Below are 21,720 nucleotides of genomic sequence, written 5' to 3'. Positions count from 1 at the left end.
AATACCATATGATTTCACTCATTTGTGGAATTTAAGAAACAAAACAGATGAACACGGGGGGAAAAAAAAGAGAGGCAAACCAAGAAATAGACTCTTAACTACAGAAAACAAACTGAGAGTTACTGAAGGGGACTCGGGCAAGGGGGAAGGGTTAAATAGGTGATGGGTATTAAGAAGGGCAGTTGTGATGAGCACTGGGTGTGGTATGCAAATAATGAATCACTACATTCTACACCTGAAACTAATATTACACAATATGTTAGCTGAAATTTAAATAAAAACTTGAAAAAAAACTAAACAAAAAGAAAGTCAAAGACTGAGAAACTATTTCAGATTAAAGGAGCCTAAAACAACCTAACTAAATGCAACGTATGCTCCTGAGTTGGACCCTAGACTAGATTTTCTTTTGCTATAAAATATATTACTGGAACACTAGCAAAATATGAATATGGTCTTCCAATTAAACAACACTATTATATCAAGGGCAATATCCTGTTTTGATAATTTTATCATGTTACTATACATGTTCTTAGGAACAATACATTGATATTTAGAAGTGAAAAGGCATCATGGCAGCAACTTACTCTCAAGTGGTTCAGAAAAAGAAACTGTGTCTAGAGAGCAAGTTATAAAGAAAATGTATTAGAATGTTAACAATTAGAGGGGAGCCTGCGTGGCTCAGTCCGTTAAACATCAGACTTTGGTTCAGGTCATGATCTCACGGTTCGTGGGTTAGAGACCTCCATTGGGCTTTCTGCTGTCAGCGCAGAGCCTGCTTTGGACCCTGTCTCCCTCTCTCTCTCTCTGCCCCTCCCCTTCTCACGTGCACATATGCACTTTCTCTCCCAAAAATAAGCATTGAAAAATAAATAAATAAATGTTAACAATTAGGAAATCTGAGAGAATGACATATAGGACTTTTCTGTACTATTCTTGCAACTTTTCTGTAAACCTGAAATTAATTCAAAATAGAAAATATTTTCAATTTATTTTACTTACATATTTCATATATATATACACATATATATATGCAAGAATTCTACGTAATATGACATCTGTTTAAATAAATATATTCTTCCATCAGTATAAAAATTCTAAGTGATAAAGCACCCTGTCAGTTATTTGGTAGTGTGTCTGTTTTTAGTTGCAGACAAAGTAACAATGTATCTGACAATCAATGGAATCCTATATTCAAGGAAATAATGATTCCAAAGTTTCATAGGAAAACACTGCCCATTGATGGAAAAACCAATCTTGTCATATTTTCTCAGTTCAGAAAAGTCAAAATCACTAACACAAAATCATTATAAATACCTTGTGTTGCTAGAATAATCCCACATGGCCACATCTAGGAGGCTCCGAACCCAGGTTTTAGAGGGCTCCTTAAGAAATTTTTGCTGGTAGATTCCCACTACAAGATCTTCTACAGTGAGAAGTTCTAGATCTTGCCTGATTTCTTCCATTGGTGAATAGAAAAAGACATACAATTAGTGAATTTAGATACACAGAAGATGTACATCAAAATGGAAACAAACACAGACATTATAAAGCACTTGAACAGTAACCTAGTTTTACTTACTTGATGCCTTTGCCATATGCTTCAAACACCAGTTGACTCTGGCTCGGTCATCAGACTGGAGAAGGAAAAAGATTTACTTGTATTTTCTCCTACATTGTTGTTCAATTGTTGTTCTTTCAAACCGGGGAGATAGGGGTGGCAGGAAGGGAAAGACTAAAGAGTTTGTGACAACTAAATGAGAACCATAAAAAAGAGCAACATGTATTTTAAAAGACTACTGCTATTAATAAAGTTACATTTATAAAGCAATGTTAACAGACTTTGTGAAAAGCAAGGGAGACCTAGGGTAGGCGCATGAAGAAACCAACATGCAGAAAAAGGTCATCTGTTCATGATTACACTAAACTAGTAAGATTAAAACCCAGTTCTTCAACTCCTAATCTAAAAGAATTTCTTTGGGTACCTTTTGTGGATCTTTTGGTATCTTAAGTGGATAACCTTAAAAAAAAAATTCTTACACTGAAATTACCTTGCAGTAGATAGGTGGCCAGCTTCCTGGGTTTGGGTGAATAAAACTATAAAGGTTTTGTAACACAGTTGCTTGGTCATGCCCAGATTCAAAGTTTGAAATAGGAATCTTGTGACTAGAATCACCTGAAGGAAACAAAAAGGAAGTAGGGAGTTCAAAATTTGACCAAGACAAATATGACAAAGTGGGTAAGGAAGGAGGGTATAGGAAGAGGATAGTGAGTAACTCATGTTTAAGCACTTGTACCAAGCCTAGTTATGATTAGGTACTTTATCCGATATTCTTATGAGAAAGGGGATATACACCTATTAGAGAAGAGACAACCGAGAATCACAGAAGTTAGTATAGTAAGTTAAGAGTTGGTGATCAATGGAGTAAGGACTCAAAACCAGGTTTAAGTGACTAAGCCTGTATGTTTTCACTACTCCCCTCTGCTTTTCATGTAAGGCTGGAGAACTTAATAGCAATGATTGCTTTTTTAAAGGTTGTACAATCAAGATTTCCACTTGCAATAAAAGGTGGACCAATTCAGACCAAACTTCCACAAAAATTTAAAATACTTGAAAATATCAAAAGCACACAGTAGCGAGGAATTAATAAACCCAGATGCAAGAGAATATAGAAATTCAAAAAGGCCCTCCAGAGAGCCTAGCTTTTGGGGCAGTTTTTCCCCCCTGCAGTTATTTACCAATTCCAGAAGAGGAGGAAGTTGAATGGCTGAGAAATGTGCTTGTGACAGCTTTGGAGGCCTGGTTTGCTAGGCCTCCAGGTGTCTAGTAAGAGCAAACATAAATCTTTTCTGGAGGAAGGGAACATCATTATAAACTTCAAATTACTTTAAAATCATTTTTTCAGTATAGTGGGGAAAATGGTGGCCAGGAAGGCAGGAAAGGAGAAGCCCAAGAAGCCACAGCCAGCTGGAGCTGTCAGAGTAATGAAAGGGAAAGTTCCAGTTGCAACACCAAGAAGTAATCAGCTGAACAAGAAGCTGCAAACCTCTCAACAAAGCTTGTAAAGATCCACAAATTTGGAAGCACCATAGGCAGTGACAAAGAAAGGCTCAGCCATATCCATCAAACTTGGATCAAGTAAGCCTAGAGGAACTCTTGCTCCAAAAACCCTTTCAGTAGCAGTAGGCTTTAATGAAGATGAAGATAGTGAACAGAGGAAATGACTCCAGAAACAAAGATGAGGATGAAGAATACTGGAAGGGATACACCAACATCGTTAGGACCAAACTCATTCAATAAAGGAAAGCATGATTTTTCTGATGACCAGAACCTATGGGAATGAAATAGAAAATCTCATCTTGGAAATGTCCATGACCAAGATAATTAAATGATGTGTTTTGAAACTGGGGTGTTGGGTGGGTGTAAAGTTAAAAGGAACAGTTTCCTTTTTCTTTAATTTTTTTAAACGTTTATTCATCTTTGAGAGACAGAGCATGAGCGGGGAAGGGGCAAAGAGAGAGAGACACAGAATTGGAAGCAGGCTCCAGGCTCCGAGCTGTCAGCACAGAGCCCAATGCGGGGCTCAAACTCACGAACTGCGGGATCATGACCTGAGCCCAAGTCGGACGTTCAACCGACTGAGTCACCCAGGCACCCCGCAACAGTTTCCTTTTTTAAAGAACGGTATAAGATTATCTTTGGAGACTTTTTTTTTTTTTTAAGATTGAGTGATATATAAATGAATTTGAAATTAGAGGCAATTTAGGTTTTATATACAGATTTCAAGACATTTACTAATTTTATAGTTTCATGTGATTAGCTTACAGATAATAGAAAAATCAGAAATGGTATCTAAGAACTGCATTTTTTTTTTAACGTCTATTTATTTTTGAGAGACAGAGCATGAATGGGAGAGGGGCAGAGAGAGAGGGAGACACAGAATCCGAAGCTGGCTCCAGGCTCCAAGCTGTCAGCACAGAGCGTGATGCGGGGCTTGAACCCACGAGCCATGAAATCACGATCTGAACCAAAGTCAGACACCCAACCGACTGAGCCACCCAGGTGCCCCTAGAATTGCATATTTTTTAAGACACTATCAAGAGGGATGCAAAAAGTTATTATCTATTTAAACTGCAAACAATTACTCTTGACTCCCTTATTAATGTAAACTGTCTCCCAGGAACAGCCTGTATTGGGAAGAAAATGTTACTGGACTATTGACTGGAAGTACATTAGATAAAACATGGTTTGTTTTTTTCCCCCCTAATGGGCATTTGTTTTTGATCCTCATAAACTAGGTATTGCATTGCTATCAGCTGGTACAGATGCCTACCTCTTTAAAAAAACTTTGTTTTCATTTTATGTAAATGGTTAAGTATTTGAAATAGTACATTTCACCTTAATGGGTCCGGTCTACCTTCGTTAGTCTTCAAAGACCATCTGCTACCAAAGTAAAATCAGTATTGTGAATGTGCTTCTTAGTTTTTGTTCTTAGCTAGTTCCTGTAAGCATTTCCACCAGATCTTGAGGCAACTCATGAAGAAGCAGTTTCTTTTAAAATACAAACTACCACCAAAAACTTAAATGTAGGTATAATACTTAGATATGTGGGTGTTTTTGTTTTTTAAAAGGTAGTAACACCAAAAAACCCACACTGTATGAAGATGAAAACGAGAAAAATGCACTTTCCATACCTTTGTTAAAGCTTAATTTACTAATTTATGAAAATGGAATTTGATTTGAACTTAATACAAGAAATCTTATGTTAGTAAAATAATATGGCTATTTGAATTATACATATATTTTTTAAAGTATTATACACATTAATCATGTACATTTCAGATACTGAAGATAAAAATAAAGAAAATACATCTTTAAACATATTCTATGGAATCTCCAACCACATTGTTAGATCTATGTACTATAGGCTTTCTAAAAACTTTAATTTTTTTAATGTGACAGTTAAGCACATCTTTAAAAGCATAATCACAGATAAAAGAAACATACAGTAAAATGATTTCCTTGAAAACTCCTGCAATGTTTAATTTGGAAGCAGCTTCAGTCTACTTTATTGGTAGCAACCACTCGCTGAGCTCTTTTAAACAGGGATTAACTCCAGAGAAGCAGCCTGTATTCCTAAGGCTTTGTTCATTTGCATTTTGCTTTTAAGTTGAAAGTAAACCCCAAGTAAAACAATGGAAATATATATAGAACTATCAGTTCTTACATGATTTAATTATATCATAATACATGAATTTAACTTGCTTTAATGTAAGCAAACTTTCCACTTTTGTCCATTTTGTTGTTTATGTTAAAATAACATCTTTTCCTACATATATATTGTCTGGACTCAAATGAATTATTAACCTAAGGTCAAGAGGGGAGAGAAACGACTGAGATGAATGTCTTTACTAAAATACCACTAAATTTGTCAAACTAAAAAAAAAATCATTTTTTCAAACATTATATATGAATAACCAGGTTCAGGATGAAAGAAGAATGAGAGCCAAACCAAATTTGATAGAATGAGATCCAAAGTATTCCAGCTACTGAAATTATTCAGTACAGATGATAAATATTCACGCTTATGATCAAATTATGAATTTTATCATAAAGTTATAAAAAAGGACACACAGGAAGAGTTCAATTTCTGATAGCACTTGAGAGCACTGCAGAGAGAAAAACTACAGTAAGGAACCGGGGGTCCAAAATCTTGGAGAAGAAGGAATCCTAGAAAGTGGATTCTGGCATTTGGGTTCATTGGTAATTTGGGGCATTTATGAATTCTGGAAGAGGAGATTTAGAGTCTGATAAACTGAGCAGTTTTCAAAAGACTTAGATATCTAAGAATTAAAACTATTATTCTGGGGGTGCCTGGCTGGCTCAGTTGGTGGAGCATGTGACTCTTGGTCTTTGAGTTGTGGATTAGAGCCTCATGCTGGGTGTGGAGATTACTTAAAAATAAAACCTTTAAAAAATATATTACTGTAGGACCACCTGGGTGGCTCAGTCAGTTAATCATCCATCTCTTGTATTCAGCTCAGGTCATGATCTCACGGTTTGTGGGTTTGAGCCCCGCGTTGGGCTTTGTACTGACAACACGGAGCCTGCTTGGTATTCTCTCTCCCTCTCTCTCTCCCCCTTCCCCTCTCATGCTCTCTCCCTTTCTCTCAAATAGGTAAATAAGACATTAAAAAGTATTACTCTAGTATTACTTGTGTATATTAAAAATTATAATTAAAAGAATATTCAATTGCCTTCTTGCTTCCACTGTTTATACTCAAGTCAATTGCAAATTTTACAGATGATCCTTTGGTGGTAATCTGTCTACCTTCCCCCCCTTTTTAGAGATCAATCAGAAATAGACTCTTAAAAGATATGAACCCAATTTTACATTATCTCAATCCCTGAAATTGGATTAAGGTACTCTGAGATGGCTAGTGACAGCATCTTTCTGCCAGAAGCAGTCACAAATTTTCTTCAGGGAAGAATAACAAGTTTTTCTATGTACTGTTCAGCCCTCAAAAATAATCAGATGGGGGTGGGGGAGAAAAAAATAAGACATATGAAGAGATCAGGTATCTTGACATCAAGATAACCAACAGACCCCCGCCCCCCACAAAAAGATCCCTATGTTTTTCAGACATAAGGCTTTAACTGTTCAGAGAAGTAAAAAATAGATTATTTTAGCAGAACCATAAAAGAGAACCAAAGGTAAATTAAACTGAAGACACATTCTCTAACCCATTTTAGGATGGCAAAATAACCTTGAGAACAAAATTAGGTAAGATTAATCAAAGTCTTTAACATGAACGTACAAATCCTAAAACAAAATATTAGCAAACCAAATTCAGCAATTTAAGAGCTATACAGTCACTATAATGGGTTTATTGCTGGAATGTAAGGTTGGTTTAGCATTAGCAAATTACCAGATGAATAAAAAGACACAAATCACCTGAGATACAGAAAAACTATTCATTAAAATGTGCAACTGATATCTCTAACCAAACTGGGAGTAGAACGGAACATCTTTACCCTGATCAGGAGTATATACTAATGCACTAATATATGGAATCAGAAAAGACCCCAAAATAATGTCAGCCAGAGTAATGTTAAAATAGAAAACCAAAGCTGGAGGCATCACAATTCTGGACTTCAAGCTATATTACAAAGCTGTAATCAACAAGATAGTATAGTACTGACACAAAAACAGACACATAGATCATCAATGGAACAGAACAGAGAACTCAGAAATGGACCCACAAATGTATGGCCAACTAATCTTCGACAAAGCAGGAAAAAATATCCAATGAAGAAAGACAGTCTCTTCAAGCAAATGGTGTTGGAAAAACTGGACAGAGGCATGCAGAAGAATGAAACTGGACCATTTTCTTAAACCACACATGAAAATAAATTCAAAATGGCCAAAAGACCAAAATGTGAGACAGGAAATAATCAAAATCCTACAGGAGAACACAGGCAGGAACCTATTTGACCTTGACTGCAGCAACTTCTTTACACGGTCTCCAGTGGCAAGGGAAACAAAAGTAAAAATGAACTATTGGGACCTCTGTGCTTCTGCAAGTGAAGGAAATAAAATCAACAAAACTAAAAGGCAACTGACAGAATGGGAACAGATATTTGCAAACGATGTATCAGATAAAGGGTCAGTATACAAAATCTATAAGAAACAACAAACTCAACACCCAAAAAACAAGTAATCCATTGAAGCAATGGGTAGAAGACATGAATACACTTTTCTAAAGAAGACATCCAGAAGGCTGACACATGAAAAGATGCTCAACATCACTCATCATCAAGGAAATACAAATCAAAACTACGAGATACCACCTCACACCTGTTAGAATGGTTAAAATTAACAACTCAGCAAACAACAGATGTTGGCGAGGGTGCAGAGAAAGGGGAATCCTCTTGCACTGCTGGTGGGAATGCAAACTGGTGCAGCCACTTTGGAAAACAGTACGGAGGTTCCTCAAAAAATTAAAAATAGAACTACCCTACAACCCAACAATTGCACTAATAGGTATTTATCCAAAGGATATAAAAGTATTGATTAAAGGGGCACATGCACCCCAATGTTTATAGCAGCACTACCAACAACAGCCAAATTATGGAGAAAGCGAAAATGTCCATCGACTGATGAATGGATAAAGAAAATGTGGTACACAAGGGAATATTATTCAGCAATCAAAAAGAATGAAATCTTGTAATTTACAAGAGCATAGACAGAACTACAAGTGTATTACACTAAGCGAAGTAAGTCAGAGAAAAGACAGATCTTGTAGGATTTCACTCATATGTGGAATTTAAGAAATACGACAGATGACCATAGGGGAAGGGAAGGAAAAATAAGATGAAAACAGAGAGGGAAGCAAACCGTAAGAGACTCTTAAATACAGAGAACAAACGGAGGGTTGCTGGAAGGGAGGTGGGTAGGGGATGGGTTAGATGGGTGATGGGCATTAAGGAGGAGGGCATTTGATGGGATGAGCACTGGGTGTTATATGTAAGTGATAAATCACTAAATTCTACTTCTGAAACCAATACTACACTATGTTCACTTGCATTAAAAAAAAAAGTGCATACGAAAAATAAGAAAAAACTACAGCCAACAACATACTCACCGATGAAACATTAAAAACTAGAGTTCCTAACCAGCACAGTTACACACATTTTTAAAATTTTAAATAAAAAAATAGGGGCGCCTGGGTGGCTCTGTCAGTTGAGTGACCGACTTCGGCTTAGGTCATGATCTCATGGCTCGTGGGTTTGAGCCCCGCGTCAGGGTCTGTGCTGACAGCTCAGAGCCTGGAGCCTGCTTCGGATTCAGTGTCTCCCTCTCTCTCTGCCCCTAACCCACTCACATTCTATCTGTTTCTCTCAAAAAATAAACATTTAAACATTTTTAATTTTTTTAAAAAATATATATAGATTAGGAAAAACATCATTTCACAGATCTAAGGAATTGACCAAACTCAAGAATTATAGTTCAGCAATGGTTGGATAAAACTAAAACGTAAGAGTAAATAAAAATTTCAAGAGACATTATAAATAATAAAATTTATAAGCTACAAATTTAATGAGATAGTAAGATCACTGTGAAGAAAATTATGAGTATTATAAGGCACCACAGATCCAAAATTTAAATGTAGCCCCATGTTCACAGAGTATCATGAAGTTGCCAGTTTTGTCCAAAATGATCTAAAGATTTAAAGGTGATTCCAATCTAAATTTCAACAAAGCTTTTTGTGAAGCATGATACTCTGAATTGTATGGAAGAGCAAAGGGTCAAGAATAGCTGTGATGTTCCAAAACAAAGTCAAGGAACTTGTCTAAGTAAATATTATCAAAATACTGTATTCAATGGTATGAACACCAAAAAAAACACAAGTAGACCAACAGAACAAAATAAATATATCACAAAGACCCATGCATCTGCAGAAATGTGGCACTACATACTGACGAACAAGCTGATTATTTAATAAATGACGCTGAGGGGCACCATGGCTCAGTGGCTCAGTCGGTTGAGCGTCTGACTCTTGATTTCAGCTCAGGTCATGATCTCATGGATCTGGAGTTCAAGCCCTGAGTCCTGCTCTTCACTGAGCATGGAGGCTGCTTGGGATTCTCTTTCTCCCGCTCGCCTGAATGCACTCTCTCAAAATAAACAAACATTAAAAAAAAAAAAAACAGTAATAATAAATGATGCTGAGACAACTAATTATCTACACAGGAAAAAAAAAGAAATAGAACCTCTATTTCACACCATTACACAAGTCAGTGCCAGGTGGAATAAGAACTTGGGATATGAAAAACAAAACTTAATAAAAGCTATCTTTATCGCCTGCAGGTAGAAGAAGATTCTTAAATAAGACATTAAGAACCCTCAAAACCCTAAGGGAAAGGAGGATACATTTACTAAATTAAAAATAACTTCTGTTCATTGAAAGACGCCACAATGACAGAAAAAAAAAAAAATACAATGCATACACTGAAAATAGGTACCTGTAATTAAGTCAGTAAGCAGATACATAATAAAATTCCCCAAACCAATATAAAAGACATTCCAATACAAAAATTGGGGAAAGGTAATGTTGAGTTAAAAAAAACAAATACAGGTATGGAAACAAGCACACAATGTTAATTACATAAAAGTTCAAAAAAAAAACAAAATTAAATATACCCTTTAATTTTTTTTTAATGTTTGTTTATTTTTGAGAGAGAGAGAGAGAGAAAGCAAGCAGGGGAGGGACAGAGAGCGAGGAACAGAGGATCCAAAGTGGGCTCCATGCTGACAGCAGAGAACCTGATGCAGGGCTTGAACTCACGAACTGTGAGATCATGACCTGAGCTGAAGTTGGACGCTTAACCAAATGAGCCACCTAGGTGCCCCTAAATACACCATTTAAATACATATGTATTCACAATAAAACTATTCAGAAAAAATGATTAGCACAAAATTCCAAATAGTGTCTCTCTCATAAAAAGGGAGGGGCATTAAATCAAGGAGAGCTACAGGGACCTTCAGTGATAGGGCACCGCTATTATTTCTTCAGCTGACTGGTGAATGCACAGCTGTTCATTAACGTTCTTTATACCTTAAGTCAATGTTATACTCTTTGTGTATGAAGACTAATTTTAAAAGCTGATAGACCTTTTGTACGGGAAGCCAAAAACAGTTTTCAAAGCTTTGCTTTTTTTAAAGCAGAACTTCTCTCAAGAAAATTAACCAGTAAAATGGACAGAGGCAGAGCTCCTCTGGTTAAAGTGGGGGAGAGAGAGAAGGTCCAAGACCTCCTACTCCCACACTCTCATGCAGAATCTGAAGTACCTTTTCAGAGAAAAGCAAGGCAGTGGGGGTGGGGAAATTAATGGATTCCATACCAAAATCTCTTGAAATTCTTTGATTCTAATGTGCTAAACCATAACACCCATCCATGAAGTATTCCCGCGATTCACTTACACATATTTCATAAAAGGCCAGATAGCACAGGAGCATTTGAAAGATCTACATGTACATTCCTTAGCTACTACTTACACTGCATCCACCTGTAAATTTGCTTCAGCATGTTCCCCTTTGAAACATGATCTTTTCCTAAGCATCAGGTTGATTACACTAGCATAAGCATTTTTAGTTATTATGTCGACACAGCCATCACTCTAATAGAATCATTTATTTTATTTAACTGGCACATTTCCCAGCATTATCAAATTGGCAATTTAAGACATGTCTAAATTGATGAGCTCCAAAAGATCTAAGTTTCCTGAATGAACTGTGTTCAATTTTAATTAGTTTAAAATAACATATTAAGAAAACCCTTCTAGAGTCTTTAATAGGTTTTTAAGAACCACACTTTCTGTTAATCTGGTTGACTTGAAACTGTTGTAAAAATAAGCCTTAAAAACTTTTTTTTTTAATTTTTTTTTCAACGTTTATTTATTTTTAGGACAGAGAGAGACAGAGCATGAACAGGGGAGGGGCAGAGAGAGAGGGAGACACAGAATGGGAAACAGGCTCCAGGCTCTGAGCCATCAGCCCAGAGCCTGACGCGGGGCTCGAACTCACGGACCGCGAGATCGTGACCTGGCTGAAGTCGGACGCTTAACCAACTGCGCCACCCAGGCGCCCCAAAACTTTTTTTTTTTTAAATCAAGTACTTATCAGAACCAGAATAATAAACAGTAAGCCAGTGGCACTCTCATAAATGAGTGTCTGGCAAATTGCAGGGATGCCAATGCACTCAACAGATGAACAAACCAGAAACAGCTTAAGTAAAAAAGTGAAGTTAATTCACCAGCTAAGTTTCTATTTTTGTTTTACTACCACCTATTTAGTTGAATAACCTCAGATGACGTAATACGTGGGGAGATTAGCTAGGTTCACACTTCAAAAACTGCAACAGAATTCTTCTGCTTTATACATTTTTTTTTCATTCAAAGCTACATAAAGGAATCAACTAAAAAAATTTGCCCTTACCTTGTTCCACAGTCTATGGCCCTGATCCCAGGCAAAACAAAAAAAAGGACTCGTACATATTTTTCACGAAGACTGGAAAAAACTCAAAGGACGTAATTAAAAGTGACTCTAAAATGTTCTCTTCATTTATGAAGAACAGCATTATAAATGTTACATAATAGCTGCTTATCATGCATATTTGAAAAACTTAGCATTTTTAAGTAAAAAAAAAAAACTTAAAACAATGATAATTTTGAATATAAATAAAAAATAAAATTATCATGATTTTCATTCTAATCACAGAGGAAACTTGCTAAAACCTAGTTTCTAAAAGAGTTTAGTTCAGAGCCTAGGTATACAGTCATATCCTTTGGTGTCCCACAAATCTATTTAATCTTCAGGTTTTTAAGGATCACATGCGCCATCTATCATTTCTATGAAGAGTCTCCAACAGTAAGATTATTCTTCCTCCAAATTATGTTTTACGTGTTCATTTAAAGCAGTAAGTCTTAATCAGGTACATACACATTCAATGCCTATATTCTACCCCATTCATTTATACTTACTTGCAGCCTGACAATGAAACCGAAATCCTCGTGGAATTTCACCTATAATACAAAATATTTTGTTGAGAGAAGTTCTCTGGTTTTGCTACAGCAATGTTTCATAGGATGATCAAGTCATAAATAACATAGGTAGGTAACTGTTACTGCTATGTGAAAACACAAACGATTAAATTTTCATAGAGATTTGTTTTGTTTTGTTTTACCCAGAGGAATGAGGAGTATTAAAGAATTTTGGTATATTGTCTAAGCTGTTTTAAAAAGGAAGTTACTCGTAGGGGGCACTTGGGCTGCTCAGTCAGTTAAGTGTCTGGCCCTTGGTTTCAGCTTGGGTCACAATGTCATGGGATGGAGCCCTGCTTGGGATGCTCTCTCTCCCTCTCTCCTCAACCCCCCACAGGCTGTCTCTCAAAATAAACTTTATATGTACATAAAAAGAAAGTTACAGAAAAAAATACTAGGTAAAGAAAACTTGGGCTAAAGAAGTCTTAACGAGGGGTCCAGAAGGCCCTTGATATAGGTATTCATGTATGTATTAAAAAAAAAAAAAAAAAAGTCTCCAAATTCTATCTTTTTAATTTTTTGTAACCATAGGAAGAAAAATAGTTATTTAACTTATTCTAAGCAACAACTCTCACAGGTGTGAGTAGGATAATTAGTTTTTAGTTTTTCTGTCATCTAAACACAAGGAAAAGTGCTGGCCTGTACTAATGAATTTTATTTTTTATTTTTTTTATTTTTATTTTTTTAATTTTTTTTTTAACGTTTATTTATTTTTGAGACAGAGAGAGACAGAGCATGAACAGGGGAGGGTCACAGAGAGAGGGAGACACAGAATCTGAAACAGGCTCCAGGCTCTGAGCTGTCAGTACAGAGCCCGACACGGGGCTCGAACCCACAGACCGTGAGATCATGACCTGAGCCCAAGTCGGACGCTTAACCGACCGAGCCACCGAGGCGCCCCTGTACGAATGAATTTTAAAGCAACTGACAAAACTAAAGATGAAGTTCTCTCCTCAACCTCTTTCCCTTTACTCTTCTCCCTATATAGTTCCCCTCCTTGCCTTAAAAAGTATTACTGGTCCTTTATCCTCTTGGTAACTGAATTGAATCCTGTCTTCATTACTACCTCTTTTGCTTGAGTGGAATATCCAGAAAAAAAAGTATTGAGAACATCTGAGAAGCCATTAAGTACTAGGCTATTTCCATACCTTCTCTTGTATTCCTTAGAGCAGCCAACAATAGGAATTATTCCTACTTTACTGATAAGCTAATAAGTTCAGAAAGGTTAATAACTTTGCTGAAGGTTACAAAGCAACATCAAGTTAAAAACTAGTGATCACCAAGATAAAGGATGGGCTAAAAAAATAAAAGAGCAAAGGCATAAAAAGCTTTTAGAAAATTCCAAGACGTAAGGCCACAGGCAAGCAAACGCCAGGCTACATACACATTTTCAGGTATACCATCCACCCAACTCTAATGCTTTCTTGAGGTTAAAAGCTTCAACTAAAAAAACCCCATGTAAACACCTAATTCTTAATGATTTTTCAACCAATTATGATGAAGTCTTGTTACATTTTAGGAACTCAACTATGCATCAGCCTTTAAGAAAACAAATATTGTTAAATAAACTCAAGATAAAATGCATAGTTTTTAAGATCTAGCATCTACCCACTCTACTTACCAGGATTTATAAAACTGTGGAAATCTGCCATAATACCTTCTTGGAGAGAATATTTAACACAGCCTATTTCACAAGGGAGGAAGCGCTGTTCACAATGAGGAGGTAGTTCACCATGGCTAAAAATGTTCAAAAAATAAAAAATGCCTCCAAGGAGAGCTAAAAAAATAAATAAAAAGAAAAAAAAAAAGCAGTAAGACAGCACAAATAGATGAGAGTTTACCCCTCTACAAAAGAAAGTTTTAGAACCGTTTTCCTTGTGTTCCTATAATCCTAAATGAGCTGGAAATGAGAAAACTAATTATCTGTACCAGATAAACGAATCAAAATTTTTATAATTATACTTATCAAGGATTACAGTGGTAACCACTCTGCATGAAGCAACAAAATTATTCAAATTTGCAGCCAGCTCTACATAATTTAGTTAGACATATGCCTTGAATTTCAGGAATGACTTAAGAAAAGCTGTGACCCATATTCAACAAATTCAAGAGGTTTGGGAAATAAAGCCAAGTAGAATCAGTGTAGAAAAACTGCGTGATATAAACTATGGACAATTTAGTTCGCTCTTTACTTTTTACCAATTTACATAAGAACACCAATAAATTCTCTAAAGGAAGAAAGAAATATGAGATTGCGCGAAGGGTTTTATACACCAGGATTGGCCACAATTTAAGACTGTTAAAAGTTTATTAATCTTCAACAAATTCATAACACAATAAAAACAGCCAGAAGGAATAACAAGGGCTCTTATTAGCTACATTCTTTTCCAGGCCAACTCAATAATTCAACCTTCTCTTTGTAATTTAAATGTATTTTAAGGGTCTAGTTATAAACACTTAAATCTAAGAAGTATATTTAGTAACACATGAAGTGGTTATTAACCAAGAGACCAGATTTTTGTATAAAACAAAACCTCTCCAGTGTTATTTCAACAAACGCAAATTAGCTCATCTTTTACAACTTTAGCACCACTATAATTTGAACACTTGTAGTCAGTTATTTTGAAATGCAGGATCAAAATGAACAGAACATATATTTCCTGATCATTTGATCAATTTGAGCACCCACATTTATCTAAGCAAAACATTTTAGGATTATTATACCTTGATCACTTTTTAGAGACAAACTTGACATATCCGGGGGTGAAACATTCTGCTTTGGTACAAGCATGCCTGGCCTCCTCAGTGGGGTGGAAAAAGGTTTCTAAAGAGGAAGATAATTCATCACATTCTTAAACTCTTACTGGTCACTTTATACATATACTTAAAGTTAGCAAAATAACAAAAACAGCTCATAGATTACTTCAGTAACCTCTCTAGGCCAATGAACCCCAATGAGTAAATAAACACATATCTGTCAGTGACACCAACAACCCAAAGGGAGACAAGGGCAAAATCTGTAAATATTCTGAATCAAAAGATGAGTAAACAACCAATTCAACTATTCCTGAAAACCATGTGCCCACTACTGATAATCCAAAAAAAATTTTTTAATGCCCACTACTGATAACCTAAATCAATCCCACTGAATCACATAATATATGCCAGCCCAGTGACCAAAAGAACATTGTTCGACAAAGTACTTTAACATGATTTTTGCTAAAAATAAAAACCTGATCATGCTGACTCCAAGTCTCAATGAGGTATGTACACAACATGGCTTACATTATGAGAGGAAATTTCTTATGAGAAATTATAGTAAAAAAAAAATCAAAGCCCACAAGTATAACTAAGTACCAATGCAACTGATTAGAGCTTCTACTCAAATATACATCTACAAAATAAAACAATCTCTCAAACCTAAAGCAAGCAAAGCTCTCTTGAACTTCGATCCGATGTTGACAGTTTAAAAAAAGAATGGAATTTTACTATGTAAGAATGGAAAGAACACGGAGGGAGGGGAAAAGTCCACAACTACCCTGAATTTTTTTTTTCATGTTTGTTTATTTTTGAGAGAGCATGCACACGGTGGAGGGACAGAGGATCCTGGCTGACAGCAGAGAGCTAATGAGGAGCTTGAACTCACAAACCCTGAGATCATGACCTGAGCCAAAGTCAGCCACTTAACCAACTGAGCTACCCAGGCACCCCAACCCTGCATTTTCTTGATACAAATCAACAAGAAAATTTTTTAGTACTTTATCATTTTACTAGTCATAACTTTACCCAAATAAACTTTATTCAATTCTTACTATAAGGCACATTAACCTTCATCAGCATGTGCAAGTTTTGTTATTTCCAAATTTCAAACACAACAACTGGTCTGGTTCCAAGTGTCATTTAAAAAGACAGAATGGTCCAAGCTACTTTTAAACATTCAAAAAGGGAGTCTTTAATCATAAAGGGGTTGAAAGGAACCCTTAAAGATCATCTAGTACAAATCCTAAAACCCAACTCCCCCATTGCTGATCACGGTTTATTGGTTGCAGGTTTCCGAATAGGGATTTCCCTGTTTGGTGATTTCACACCACCAAATAACAACAATGTGTGGTTTGCCCTAGCTAGGGAACCTGTTGGCTCTTTAAATTTTTTCCAGTAGGCTCCGGGCCCAATGTGGGGCTGAACTCACAACCCTGAGATCAAGAGTCGCATGTTCCACCAACCAAGCCAGCCAGGTGCCCAGGGAGCCCGTTGGCTTTTTAACAGGCATTCTGACACCAGGAAAAAGAAAAAAATAATAATAATAATCCTTCTTTGCATTAACCCAGCTCACCCACCAGCCTACCCTTTGAGTCTACCCTTCACCCATTCACTCCTCCAGCATTTACTGAACACGCCTATGTGCCAAGCAGGTAACCGCTCTTCTCTAACTTTACCTGCTTCTCCGTAGGCCCAGAGTCCTTTCCCTGGGCTGCTCTCCACTCCCGAGCCATTTCTGCATACTTCTCCTTTTCTTCCTCCCTCAGGAGCTTGGGGACATTTAAGGGGACAGAAAGGAGAGAAGCGGCAATGAGGACCGAGTGCCCTAGGCCCCAGACGCGGAAGCCTAGACTTTCCAGGAGGTTTCCGCGTCGGTTTGCCTTAGGGCCGGACTTCCTTTCCCTCCAGCAGGGGCCAAGGGGTCACTGGTCTCTTCGAGGCCTCTATCCTTCCCGCCTCGCCCTCTCACCTGCCCAACTGCCTGCTCTACCCCCCCTGCTCCCCATTGCCCCCCCCCCCCGCCTTACTTACCGCCCAGTCAGCAGAGCAGTAGGGGATGGCATCAGCTACGCGAGCCACGGGCAGGCCTCGCCGCCGTAGTTCGGGGATCTTCTCCTGCACAAAGAAATAGTAGGCATTACGGCTGGTCCTGCGGTTTGGCATGGCGAGCGAGGCCAAGATTCGACGACCCCCGCCTGAGACAGCACAAGCCGCCGGCGCCCTCGCCGGGCTCCCGCCCTTAGTAACCGAGGCAGGCGCCTGCGCGCGAAGGCCTGCGGCGCTCAACCAATCAGGGCGCGGTGCGCAGCCGCATTGGCCCTGCCGGGAGAAAAGCAGTCCGAGGCTGACTCGTGGAGCCGTGAGGGTGGGGTGGAGAAGGGGGGGGGGCGGAGCTCGGTCACAGGTGCAAAGCATTCTGATTGGCTGGGATGAGGCGTTGGTGCGTGTGCTGTCACGTGGAAGGCTCGGCGCAATTCCTGTACACTGTTGCGTAGTATGTGTTAAAGTAGGTAGAGAAAAAGAGGCCTGGTGAGTTATTTAGGTTCTTTCATGTTTTACTACTGTAAAAGGCCGGCTCTGTGTCAAGCCCTGTGAAAGGTGTTGGGTGGGGGAAAGAGACAGGAGCGCTACAAACAAGATCTTTTCCCCCAAGAAGTTTACAATCTAATGGGGGGAGTTTGAGAAGGAAGGTGATGGAACAAGTGCATCAACCAATATGGGGCACGCGGGGCGGGGGGTGTTGTTGCCTTTTCGTTTCGCGCCCCCCCCCCCGTTCTTAAATTACACTTGTTATGGTTGCAAAGAACATGGGGTTTTATAAAGCAGTTTGCAATATGTGAGGAAGAAAACCGACAATAAAAAGCTGAGATTTAAAATAGTGTCCCTGAAAAAAAAAAAAAAACATAAATAACATCCTTGAATAAAATTTTATAGGTTTCCTCAGAAAGGTCAGGAATATATTTGTAGCTGCTATGGAAACTTGCATCTTTTAATTGGTTACTGCTGGTGTATACAGAAGGCTTTGGTTTCAGTGTTATATATGCTTCACAAAGAAATCCCCTTATGAGGTCAGTTTATTAAGCATGTGTAGACATGTTGATGTCTATATATTTTAAATGTTTTTTATTTTATTTTTGAAAGAGAGAGAGTGACAAAGCATCCGAAGCGGGCTCGGCACCGACAGTAGAGAGCGAGATTCGGGGCTGGAACTCACGAAGCCGCCAAGATCACAACCTGAGCGGAAGTCCGGTAGTTCAACCGACTGAGCCACCCAGGCGACCCGTCGTATGTGTTTTTAAGTCAAGAATAGGAGTTGAAAACTTATTAAATGCTTTTTGTGGATCATTTCAGATGATCATATGGTTTTATTCTTTAATTTGTTAATATAATACATGATACTGCTTGGAGGGGGGGGGCGCCTGGGTAGTTCAGTGGATTAAACCCCCAACTTCAACTCCGGTCATGATCTAGGTTTGTGGATTCTAGCCCTTCGTCGGGCTCTGTGCTGATGACTCGGAGCCTGGAGCCTGCTTCAGATTCTGTGTCTCCTTCTCTCTCTGTCGTTCCCCTGTTCGTGCTGTCTCTGTCTCTCTCTCAAAAATACATAAATATTAAAATTTGTTTAAATAGGGGCGGTTAAGCGTCTGGGTCGGTTAAGCGTCCGACTTCGGCTCAGGTCATGATCTCACGGTCGGTGAGTTCGAGCCCCGCGTCGGGCTCTATGCTGATGGCTCAGAGCCTGGAGCCCGTTTCAGGTTCTGTGTCTCCCTCTCTCTCTCTGACCCTCCCCTGCTCATGCTCTGTCTCTCTCTCTCTCTCTCTCTCTCTCTCTCTCTCTCTCAAAAATAAATAAACGTTAAAAAAAAATTAAAAAAAAATTTTTTTTAAATAAATGATCCTGCTGGATTTCTCTAATTTTGAAGCAGCCTACTTTTCTGAGTATAACCTCTTCTTGATCATGAAACAGTGCTTTTTTTTTAACTTAATATAAGATTTTTTGCTTCCTTGTTTGAAGTGATACTGAATTATATTTTTGTGCTAGCCTTAGAAAATGTTGGTATCAGCATTGTGATAGAATGAACTGCCATCTTTTTCTTTGTTCACATTAAACAGTATATGGGAATTATTTATTCCTTCACAGTTTGGTAGAACTTACTGGTAAAAGTCTTTGACCCTAGGATAGCTTTGGCGGATAGGGTTGCCCTTGTTTACCATTTCAATAGTTTGTATGGTTATTATTTTTTTTCAAGTTTTCTAATTTTCCTTCTGTCAAATTTGGTAATTTACATTTTTTAGAAAATTGTCTAATTCATTTAGGTTTTCCAACATATTGGTTTAAAATGTTGGCAAGGATGTGAAGCAACTAGAATTTCCATATATTATTGGTGGGACAATTGCATGACAGTTTCTTATTTACCATAGGACCCAGAAGTTCCACTCTTTACGAGAAGTGAAAATGCATATCCACACAAAGACTTAAACACGAATTTTCATAGCAGCTCTATTTATATTCATTAATAGATTAACTGATAAGCAAATTGTAGAACATCTGTAGTAGACTGCTACTCAGGAATTAAATTAAATGGAATGAACTATTCAACGTGAATAAATACCAAGATATTTTGTTGAGTAAAAAAGGCATACGTAAAAGACTACGTACTTTATACAAAAATGTATAAGTTTGTACACAACTTGAGAAAAGGTAAGCCTGTAGTCATAGAAGTCAGGCCGGTGGTTACCTGGGGCCAAGAGGTAGGGTGAGGGGTTGCCTGAGAACTGACACAGGGAAACTTCTGGTTGGCAGAAATATTCTGTATCTTGACTGTGGCGTCAGTGGTTACAAGTGTTATGTAGCTGTCAAAACTCCTCAAATTATACACCTGAAACGTATGCATTTTATTGTGTCTAAGTTATACTTCAAAAAGTTGATTTAAAAACCAAAACCTTTATTGGCATAAAAATAATATTTGCCTATATTTAAAAATATATGTATTCTAATATTGCCTCCCCTTTTCATTCTTAATGTTATTTATACCTTTTGTCTTTTTTCCCCTTAATACTTGCCAAAGTTTATTTTATTGATCTTTCCAAACACCAGGTTTGGGTTTCACTGATGAAATGTATAGTTTTCCTTTTCATTTTAATTTCAGCTTTAAGTTTATGACTTCCATCTTTCTGCTTATCAGAGGCTATTTTGTGGGGTTTTTTTCTAGTTTCTTGACTAAAAGCTTCATTCAGTTATTTTCAATTTATATTTACTATCTTTAGGTTTCTTATTTTTCCTTTTTCTTCCTTAGTAGGATGGATCAGTATGTTTCGCTATACTTTTTCTTCTGTTGGCTTCAAGTTATACATTCTAGTTTGCTTCATTCAGTGGCTACCCACAGATGTTTAAGATACTTGCATTAAAATGTATTTTTATAACAACATATACAGTTAATAAGTATCTATATACACTCTTCCCAAATAGACAAGAAGCTTAGAAAATTATTGCTTTCCTCCACTTAGTTCCCCAACTCATTCCTTGCTCACCCCACTTCTGTCTCCCATGGTGGCATCATCTGGGATTTTAGTTCCTGGTTGCTTTGTTACACTAATGTTGAGACATGGCTGAAGTCCCAGTCTCATAGATCTAGAGTAGTATATCTAAAGCATACGATTTGATGAGCTTTGACATGTAAACACCTGTGAAACCATCATCCCCATCAAGATAATGAACATATCCACCCCTAGTTCCCACCCCTCCCCCTTAGGCTTGAAGTTGCCCACAGTTCACTGATGTACTGTTTGTTTTTGTCTTCAGTCTTTTTTCTCTGATTTTCATTTTTGCAGTTTCTGTTGCTATTTCTTCATGTTTACTAATCTTTTCTTCTGTAATGTCTCATCTGCTGTTAATCCCATCCAGGTTTTGTTTGTTTGTTTGTTTGTTTGTTTTGGTTTTTTGGTGGTTTTTTTTGTGTTTATTTATTTATTTTTTTTTGGTTTTGTTTTTGGTATCGGATCATTTAGTTTTCATCTCTAGAATTTGATTTGAATCTTTTTTATATCGTCTACATTTCTTCTTATCATGGTCTATCTTTCCTCTATCTTTAATGTGGAATGTAGTTATAATGTGGACTATAGTTATAACAACTCTTAAATGCTGTCTACTCATTCCATCATCTGTGTCATTTCTGGGTCTGTTTCTACTGGTTGGTTTTTCTCCGTATTATGGGTTGTATTGTCTTGCATCTTTGCAAGCCCAATCATATTTGATTGCACGACAGTTGTAAATTTTATCCTTTTGAATGCTGCATATTTTTATATTCTTATAAATGTTCTTGCGCTTTTTCTGGGATAGAGTTATGTTATTTGGAAAC

The 21,720-nt window shown here is 37.4% G+C and overlaps 1 protein-coding gene, 1 long non-coding RNA gene and 1 pseudogene across 4 annotated transcripts in view; 2 read left to right on the top strand and 1 right to left on the bottom strand.

The window, feature by feature from the left end:
• MAEL (maelstrom spermatogenic transposon silencer) overlaps window positions 1–17,641 on the bottom strand; it is a 65,748-nt gene extending 48,107 nt beyond the window's left edge. The window contains exons 1-8 of one of the 3 annotated variants that reach the window (XM_045049440.1): window positions 17,393–17,641; window positions 17,038–17,130; window positions 15,326–15,425; window positions 14,223–14,378; window positions 12,542–12,583; window positions 2,049–2,173; window positions 1,580–1,634; window positions 1,315–1,456 (exon numbers count right to left, since the gene is read on the bottom strand). In XM_045049440.1, the coding sequence (XP_044905375.1) occupies window positions 1,315–1,456; window positions 1,580–1,634; window positions 2,049–2,173; window positions 12,542–12,583; window positions 14,223–14,378; window positions 15,326–15,425; window positions 17,038–17,130; window positions 17,393–17,524 (845 nt within the window). In that variant the 5' untranslated portion in view covers window positions 17,525–17,641. The remainder of the gene's footprint in view (window positions 1–1,314; window positions 1,457–1,579; window positions 1,635–2,048; window positions 2,174–12,541; window positions 12,584–14,222; window positions 14,379–15,325; window positions 15,426–17,037; window positions 17,131–17,392) is intronic. The other 2 variants (XM_045049438.1, XM_045049439.1) reach the window with 2 other exon arrangements.
• LOC109495542 lies at window positions 2,917–3,386 on the top strand (annotated as a pseudogene).
• A 98-nt stretch (window positions 17,642–17,739) lies between the features above and the next one.
• LOC111558371 lies at window positions 17,740–18,716 on the top strand. Its single transcript, XR_002739184.2, has 2 exons — window positions 17,740–17,890; window positions 18,503–18,716. It is a non-coding gene; the product is annotated as an uncharacterized LOC111558371 (long non-coding RNA).
• The last annotated feature ends 3,004 nt before the right edge of the window (window positions 18,717–21,720 follow it).

Source organism: Felis catus, chromosome F1 (genome assembly GCF_018350175.1).
Source record: "Felis catus isolate Fca126 chromosome F1, F.catus_Fca126_mat1.0, whole genome shotgun sequence".
Classification (NCBI taxonomy): Eukaryota; Metazoa; Chordata; class Mammalia; order Carnivora; family Felidae; genus Felis; species Felis catus.
This window is presented reverse-complemented; position numbering and strand designations above follow the sequence as displayed.